Raw genomic sequence first — 9,308 nt, 5'->3', positions numbered from 1 at the left:
TTTTTGCTTCAGTCGTTCAAGGTTAGCATTCAAATGTTAGTGCTGTTAAATTCTCATCAGATTAGTCTTTTAATTTGGATGGTATTACATTTGTGCAAAAGTTAGGCTGACGGCCACATCATTTATGGATCTTTGGTGCCTCACTACTGTCGTCTCTACAGTATTTCTAACTTTTGTACGGCAACCAGATAATCTTCTTATGTCCTTGTTGCGGTATTATTGGTACAGCAGACGACATATGGTAATTTGTCTTTATGTTATTTGTTAGCAGCGGGACGACTTGAACTATATAGAAACATTGGGCGATAAGGGGATTTGTCGAATTCTTTCTTACGGAGATGTTGTAAGATGAGATACTCTTCTTCGGTTGATTAGTTTGATTTATGTGTCCCTAGAGGTTCACTAGGTTTCTTAAAACTTCCATGATGGGGAAAGCTGACTGATCACTAAGATTGGCCAAGGCATTTTAGGTTGCTTGCATGAAGTTTTTTCACAATAACAAGATTTTGTTTGCACCTTTTTATAACAGTAATACATTTCCACTATTTTCAGTAGATTTTATTTGCACAATATTTTTCACAAGGTGTATACACCATATATTTGGTGCCACATATATTCCTTGTGCACATGGAGCCGAGGCAACTAAACTTTGTATCTGTAGGACTCAGTTCTGGGGAAACTGATCTTTTGGAGCAAAGTCTGCAGTTTTCAAAACCACTGGATCCTTCACTGTTGTATTTCCATTTGGTAATATCTTTACCATTATAACCTTCCCAACTAAGATTTGTAAAAGTCATTAGCATCGTCAGTAAAGTCTAGGATTCATCCAAAACAGCAAATTTCAGCACAGAGTCACACAGCTCTGTACTCTGTAGTCCTTTCGGCCGAGCAAATTCACCTTAAGTCTGCTTCTGCAAACGGAAAAATTCAGCAACCAACAATTGTAGGCCTAGTCCAAACTTAGCCAGAGCAACCTGAACAGAAAACATTAATGTCCACCGCCACTCTACAGTCTACACCTCTTGACAGCCTGGATAGTCCAATTAATCCATTTGTCATCAAAACCTTTACCTCTCAGCACCTCTTCTAAGAAAGTCCAGCTGACTTTGTCATATGCTTTCACAAAATCCAACTTTAAAATCATCCCACTCTGTTTTCTCATTCTCAAGTCTCAACTCGTGTAACACTTTTTGAAGAATGGCCACCCCATGTAAAATACATCTCCCCCGGCAGCCCCATCTGAATGGCCCGTCTCCAACTCCTCCCCTCCCATCTCCTCTGCTAGAAGCACCGACGGCAAGGGCCCGGCTAGGCGCGGAGGCTAGATGGGCGTGGTGGGATGATCGTTAGTTTTGATCTAAGTACTTGAGCCCTCGGGTCAGCCTGTGGGCCGTCGCACCAGGTGTCGTGCGGGCATGGGGCAAAATTTTTGGCCTAGCCCGAACCCATCCCGACCTGACATATGGTCAGGTCCAGAAGTGATATGCCAATGGTCCAGACAATTGTGTATGAATCTGTTAGGCCATCTATCTTCTACCCATTGTTTAAATCCATCTTGACTTATTCAGCTTGGGTCAAACCTGAAATATCTAACAACATCTTTCCTTTCTTCTCCCGTATTCACAATGAGGGGGTTGTGGTCTGAGCCTATCCTTGTAGGAGCATGTACAGTAACCAAACTAAACTTATCTTCCCACCCATTATTTACAAAAACTCTATCTAAAACACTGGTATCTTCCGTTTGTTGGACCAAGTATATCTACTGCCACTCCTATGTAGTTCTCTCAACTCAGTAGTGTCTATCATGTCATTGAAAGCATCCATAAACCTAAAATCGAATTTTCTATGGATTTATCTGATAATCTCCTAACCAAGTTAAAGTCTCCTCCCACTATCAGTGGGTCACCACAATTCTGTAGTTTTAATTTAAGTTCAGCCAAGAACTACAACTTCCTGTCATCTTGGACTGGCCCATAAACATTGAGCAAAGCCCAAACAAATTTGTCTTTAAGGCTCAATACGGTCACTCTAGGGAAAAATTCACCTTGGTCTAACCCCTAGAATTGCAACAACCCCTTTGGATGTGCCCATCAGTAAACCACCCGAATGCCCTCTTGGTGGGACCCAGTGCCATTGAAAGTCCATCCCTCTACTAAAACGGCCCAACTCTCTTCTGATGAAAGAATCTTTTATGCTCTCGTGTAGACATATGACGTCAAACTTATATTGTTGGCACAAGTCCACCTACTATTTTCTTCTGGATCCACCACCTAGACCCCTAATGTTCCGGAGCAAGAATTTCATTATTTAGTTGTTTTCTTGGATGCCCTCCCCTTCTTCTTGGAGGGCACCTTTGTCTGCACTTTTATCACCACCCTCTACTACTTTCTTCCTCATCTCCTCAAGCACCACATTGGGAAGCTTCTCCCCTTCATCTACCACAACCTCATCTTTCTTTAGATCCTTTTCTCTGTGAGCACCATCATATAAAGCCTTTTGAGCTATCTCTTTGTCTCTCATCAGAGAAAGGTTATTATTAATTTCAGGTTGATTTTTTCCTAGGTTGACACCCCTATTTTTTTGCAATGGAATATAGAAAAGATTTGTTTTCATAGTAGCCTGCAGAGAGGAATTTTGATTACCTGGAGCTTCAAGATTCTTCCTAGTAGCCTGCTTATTCACCGGCTCTGAGATGTGGCTGTTGACGATCACTACGGACCATTTTTGAGCATGATGCAAATAAATGGATGAACATGCATTTCTTACACGCATGATGCAAATTAATGACCGAGTTCCACATGTCCTTGTAGAAACTTATGAGTGCATGTTTTTGGCTAAAAATGATGTGCAATCTCACCCTTCAATCCAAGGAGCAAAACCCCATTCAATCACATGCTGCCACGCAAGCATCACATGGATTGGAGGGTCCACCAGTGAAGTGAACCGATCTATCTCAAACTGAGCACCAACTAGAAGCATCAAAGCCCACTTACCAGTGACCCAGCCAAAGGGGATGTCGGTTGGGACCAAGGTCTTGTTGACCGACCTCCCTAGTCGGCTGAGCCGACCTTGGCTCCTCTCATCTCTAGCCATCAAGTGTCACTCTTCCATTGATGACTATGTCGGTTTGGGGTGCTTCCACTCAATTCCCGGGTGAGAACATGATGGCTCCCCTCTATAAATATGAGGGGAGAGGCTCCAAATGAGACACACCAAGATGTAGTCCTCTCATCACTTGTAAAGGTTTAGAAGCTAGTAGAGTTCAGATGTTGAGTAGTTCTTCAATGTCTTAGGGTCTTCATGAAGAGTTGGTATGGTTTTGTATCTTCTCTTTTATGTAATATCTTAGCATAGGATGATTTATTGATGAATTCCACATATATTGGTCTGAAAATATGCGCGGGTGAATTTGGGCCAAAAGAACGTAAGAAACTACCAAGAATAATCCAAGGCATAAATTCCCAGACAATGACAAGAAAGCAAAGGATCAAAGGGCCCAGTTGGCAGCCTTACATGAGAAGGAAACAAAGCCCATGAGCATGAAACACATCATTAATCCGTGGCAACACCTTCTCGACCAATCTGGTGCGAGCACGAGAATCCATGGGCCTAGAAGAGCTAGCATACCGACATAGAACAGCCGGGGCACAGGCAACTAACATGAGGGCCCATTGGATAGTCACCAGACCAAATGGGAGGTCGGTTAGTGACCAAACTCGGTCGGCCAACCTAGCATTGGCGCCACCACCTTTCCTCTTCCACGTGGCATCCCTCCATTGGTGTACAAAGGCACTTTGAGGTGCTGGAGCTCCAACTCGCGGTAGAGCATGCCATGGCCCTGTCGTATAAATATGAGGGGAGGGGGTGAGAATTGGGTTCACCATCTCTTCTCACATTGAGCTTGAGAGCTCTCCTTAGGAGCTTAGGCTGCCTAGGAGTGTAGAAAATAGGGAGAGAGTAAGAGGAAGTCGGGGAAGTGCCGGATTTGTCGGAACTCTTCTCCAGTTTGTACCTCGACGGATGTTTATCAATTATAGTAAGTGTTTGTGACTTCTTTTGTGCTTTAGTTATTTAAGTTAAACTTAGTTCTAGTCTTTAGTTGTTTATGGGATGATTGTTCACTAATATATAGTGGGTTACTCTAGTCTAAGACTCTTGATATAGACGGATGTTCTTGGCCGAGGCTAGAGTTAGTAAAAGACGGTGTAGACATGGTGTCTAGACAAGACTTTACCCATGGTGACAGCCCTGTTTACTCAGCGTAATTCTCCCCGTTCAGGTATATTGTAGTAGCCGTATTACCAGAGCTTTGTGGTCTTATCCAAAGGATGTTGGTAGCCCGAAGTAAATAGCTGAACTAGTTCTATCTTATCTAAATTTCTCAACCTTAAGAAATCCTCTATACCCTTATTCATATCCGGTGGCGTGTCCATGGATGAACCTAAACCTCAGATAATATACTTACGTTCCTCAGTGGATATGATATCCTAGAATACTCCTAGGTGAAAGCTATAGAGGTATCTGTGCGCTTGCGGATTCTTTCGTGACACTCTAAAATACCAAACAACAGTGCTTTCTCATGCTACCCCAAACCAAGATGTAAGTGATTGCTGTTGTTCTTATCTCCATGTGCTCCATTTGCTCTAATTCTTGCTCCAAGTTCATAAGAAAATGAAAAAATATGTCTCTCATTTTTTCATCTCAATTGCATTTCGTGTTTCCTTCCAATTTCGCTGCAAGAACGTGTTTGTGGTGGTACTACTACCCCGCAAGAATGGGTTCGTGTTGTGTTCTTGCCCACAAGAATGATTTTTGTGGAAGTGTTATCACCCACAAAGATGATTTTGTGAGAGGCAACCAACCCCGCAAGGACTACTAACTCGCGGACGGCTGATTTTTGTGGAAGTGTTATCACTCACAAAGACGATTTTGTGAGAGGCAACCAACCCCGCAAGGACTACTAACTCGCGGACGGCTGACCCTTATTTTGCTAACACTCATGTAATCGTTTTGAGTTTTGTTGTGTGTCCTTGTGTTTGTTGATTGCAGCCATGAAGAGGAGTTTTATAGGCGTGCTCAAGAAAGTGATTGGCTCGAGCTCGGGACGATCTCATGGGAGCTCAAGCTCGCACCGCTCGTCAGGACCCGTTCCGAGTTCCACCAGAGGACCGGATAAATCCTACAACGAGCAGGCCGATTCGCATCCACAAGAGGAGGAGCCCGTGGAGGCACAAGTGGAGGAGGCACCTGATGATTCCCACATCAAGCTCTGAGGAGACAAAGAGCTCCAAGCCTACAACGTTCTGAAGAACAGGAGACTTTTGGCCATACACGAGTATTCAACGAGGACCTCCTGGAAAAAATAGTGTGTCTGGGAGGATGACCCGGAGCATGTCACGGAATGCCGCCACCGCCACCACACACATTTCATGGATATGCAGGTGGACGGGCTCCAGCTGGGGAGGCGTCCAGATCCAGCATCCTGAATCATTCTCTCCTTTTACTCGCCATGTAGCCGTATTAGAAGCGATCTGAATTTTCAAAACCCAGTCTTAATCTTCAGTTCAGCAGTAGAGGCATGCAGGCAGTCTTGGTAATGCTTAAACTTTAAAGAGTAAATTGCACTCCAAGTCCCCCAACTTGTCCTGCAATTTCACGTAAGTCCCTAAACTCTCAAATCGTCTATTTGTTTCCCTAAACCATGTGGTCCATCTGAGGTCCCAGACGCGCCACATGAGCTTCCGACGCTAACATGGCATGCCACATGGTGCCATGCTAGCAAACATTAAAAAACCCGCATGGCACCACATGGCATGCCACGTCAGTGTCGGAAGCTCGCGTGGCGTGTTTGGGACCTTAGATGGATCACTTAACATGGTTTATGGACCCAAATGGATAATTTGAGAGTTTGGGGACCTAGGTGAATATGCGGGACAAGTTTGGGACCTGGAGTGCAATCTGCTCAATTTTAAATCTTGATCAAACTGAGGGTATTCTGATTCTGTAGTAGATATGTACAACAACACGTTAATAGCTTTGCTGAATGTCTTTTGTTGAGGTCTGGCTATGTTTGGAGCAGGTCCTGTATTCGTTGGTTGCTGAATTTTTCAAACTCTACCGAAAGGACTACAGACCTGTGTGGCTGTGTGCCGAAATTTGCTGTTTTGGCTGAACCCTAGACTTTACTAACGATGCTAATTAGTTTTACAAATCTAAGTTTGGGAAGGTAATATGATAAAGATATTACCAAATGGAAATACAGCAAATGAAGCCGACTGAATGCAGTGGTTGTAAAAACTGCAGACTCCAAAAGCTCTGTTTTCCCAGAACTGAGTCCTATAGATACAAAGTTTACTTGCCTCCATGTCTACAAAGAATATATGTGGCACCAAATATATGGTATATGTTGTGAAAAATATTGTGCAAATAAAATCTTCTAAAAAATAGTGGAAACATATATTCAGAAAAATATGAAAACAAAATATTGATATTGTGAAAAATAATATATGTCATGCAAGCAAACTAAAATGTCTTAGCCAATTTTAGTGATTAGTCAGCTTTCGCCATCATGGAAATTATAAGAAACCTAATGAACCGCAATGAACACATGATTAATAGAAAAAGATTACCTCGTATTACAACATCTCCTCAAGAAAGAAACTAAATGGACAAATGCCATGTTGTGCGTAGACTGATCACCCTATCTATTGCCCGTTATACTAATAATACTGCAACATGGACCTAAGCAGCCTATGTGGTTGCCGTTACTAGAAAGTAATTGGTTATACAATTTTCTTATTTTAAATGCAATAAGCATCTCTCTCCTTTCTCCAGAATCCTCTGCATTAAGAACCAAACTGATTCACCTTTGTTCTAGCCATTGGATAAAGAACAGAACATAAGATGCAGAAAATAGGACGGCTGGATAACAAACATATACTACTATCTTGTCAACTTAGAATGATGCACTTCATCTCAAAGTTGTAATACGTACTGCAAAAAATTACATAGGTACTCTTCACAACAGCAATGTAGAATAATGGGGCTCAATGAGACTAGATTAAATTGTGTTAAAAGTTGCACATGTTTGTTCTGAAACCTCATTTATAATAATGTCAAATTTTGACACAACTTCCTTTTGGAGACCACTAAATCTTTCTATGTGGTATTGTTTCATCACATCACAATGAATTTGGCCATCGACCAGGTATATATTTAAACAGCAAATTACCTTTTATTTTCATAATTGAAATGAAAGCATTAAAAGCATTTTGCATGGCCTGTATATTGAAACAGCAGTAGTGTGGCCGTCAGGTACCATCACATAACAGACATAACTTTTGCATAAATGTAATACCATCAAAATTAAAATAATATCTCTTAAAAAAGACTATTCTGATGGGAATTTAACAGAACAAACATTTGTATGTTAACCTTGAACGACTGAAGCAAAAACTACAGCTTGCGAGATTTTGCGGATTTCTCCCACAATTCAGCTGTAAGAACAGGACATGCCCTTTTGAGGTTCTCGTAGCCTTGACTTGCTGCCACATTATCCATTCTATTCGAGGATTCGATGAATCGAATGCAAGCATCTTTGAGCTTGCCGCAGTGATGCTGATCGGCAAGAACTAGAGTGGCGGCCACTGTCTCGACAGATAGCCTGTTGCAGAGGATGCTCTCGCACATGAGCTTCATCCTCTCCATGCCGTACCTATCCGCAGCGACAAGCAGATGCTTCCCCATCTCTTCATACTCGCTGCCATCGAGGTCGTCCATGGCGGGCAGGCAATCCTTGTAGACGAAGTGCAGCATGCGCAGCGTCTTGAAAACACGAGGCGCCATGTCCTCGACCACTACGCTCCGCTTCCTCTTGTCATCCAAGGGCCCGTAGAGCTGCGCCATGAGCACTGGCGACCTCGCCGCGAGCACGATCCTGTGGGCGTGGAAAGCCTCTTCCTTGACGTTGAACGTGACGTCGACGCCCACCTGCGACTCCAGAAGGTCCCCGAGATTCCGCAGCAGGTCCGGCGGCGGCACGTCGATCTCACCCACCTTGATCACGGTGAGGTCGCACTCGATCTCGAGGCAGTCGTCCTTGAGGTAGCCCCGGGCGACGAGATCGCTCTTCTTCATGAACTCTGGGAGGCCCCAGTAGGTGAACTTCTCATTGAACACCATCTGTGGTGAGGACACGGACAATGACCGGCCGGTGTCCTGGTGAACCAGCTTGAAGTTGCAGTGTACGCTCGCCTCGTTTTCGCTGATGATCTCGAGGTAGACGGCGACGTAGTCCATGTTGTCCTGGGCGTATCCGTCGGGGTAGTACAGAATGTGTTGAAATTATGAGCTTGGTCCATTTATTCTATTCAATGTAAATAAAAAAATGCAAAGTCTATTAAAATATTAGGGAATCAATCGCTTAATTCTATATCGGAAATTGAGGAGGATCTCAACCGACTTAAATGGTTGACTCTGTGTATACTACTTGTGAAACCGGTAAGAGGAGGTCGGTGAACCACGCGCGCGCGCTCGCTTGCCGGGCCGTGGGCATGGCGCGGCACGGCCGGACGTGACGTGACGTGCGGCGCGATGTGATGAGATGAGAGAACGTTTTGCTGTTGAATGCAATAAATCAGAGACAATAAAACGTTGACAGTTATAAGTGAATAATGACACAGAATAAAACCTTGGCGGTTAATGAGATTCCTGTGATTCAATTGCCTGCTAATCAAAATCCATTATAACGTCCAGCTTCGTTGAATCTGAGGCACCTACATGCCTATATAAACCACTCCTCCTCCACTTATCCTCACGCCATCAGCACTTGCTTCAGATACTCCTGCTTAGGAGACCTCTCCCTTCTCCCTCAGCTGCTTTCTGCAATCTCCATCGCTAGCTCTGCGCGCACAGCTCTAGCGAGAGTAGGCCTCCGGAACCTCTGCTCGCTGAAGGTCCTGCACGGGATAGCGGGCAATCAGATTTTTGGGGAGCGTCTTGACGCGACTGCTCGTTCCCAGAACGACTACTTCGTCTACATCCCGGTGTGAACGACTACATCGTCTATATCCCGGCGACCAGAACGACTACTTCGTCTACTTCCTGGTGACCGTTTGTGGGACTGCACTGTGAACATCTTCCTGCATCGACGTCGTTCGGCTACATCAACCAAAGCCAGTCGAATAGAATGTCTATTCCAGCTGGAAACGACGCAGCCGGTGCCTCCGGCACTGGTCCCGTCTTGGGGTACATCCTAAACCTATTCTGGTATAAGATTTTGTTCATGCTTATTAGTGAGAATAACATGA

General features: G+C 44.1%; 1 protein-coding gene across 1 annotated transcript; it reads right to left on the bottom strand.

The window, feature by feature from the left end:
• Positions 1-7,455: 7,455 nt before the first annotated feature.
• On the bottom strand, positions 7,456-8,298 carry LOC120677966 (BTB/POZ and MATH domain-containing protein 1-like). Its single transcript, XM_039959143.1, has one exon. The coding sequence runs from the start codon at positions 8,296-8,298 to the stop codon at positions 7,456-7,458; it is 843 nt and encodes a 280-aa protein (XP_039815077.1).
• Positions 8,299-9,308: the final 1,010 nt, after the last annotated feature.

The sequence above is a fragment of the Panicum virgatum genome, chromosome 6N (genome assembly GCF_016808335.1).
Source record: "Panicum virgatum strain AP13 chromosome 6N, P.virgatum_v5, whole genome shotgun sequence".
Lineage (NCBI taxonomy): Eukaryota > Viridiplantae > Streptophyta > Magnoliopsida > Poales > Poaceae > Panicum > Panicum virgatum.
This window is presented reverse-complemented; position numbering and strand designations above follow the sequence as displayed.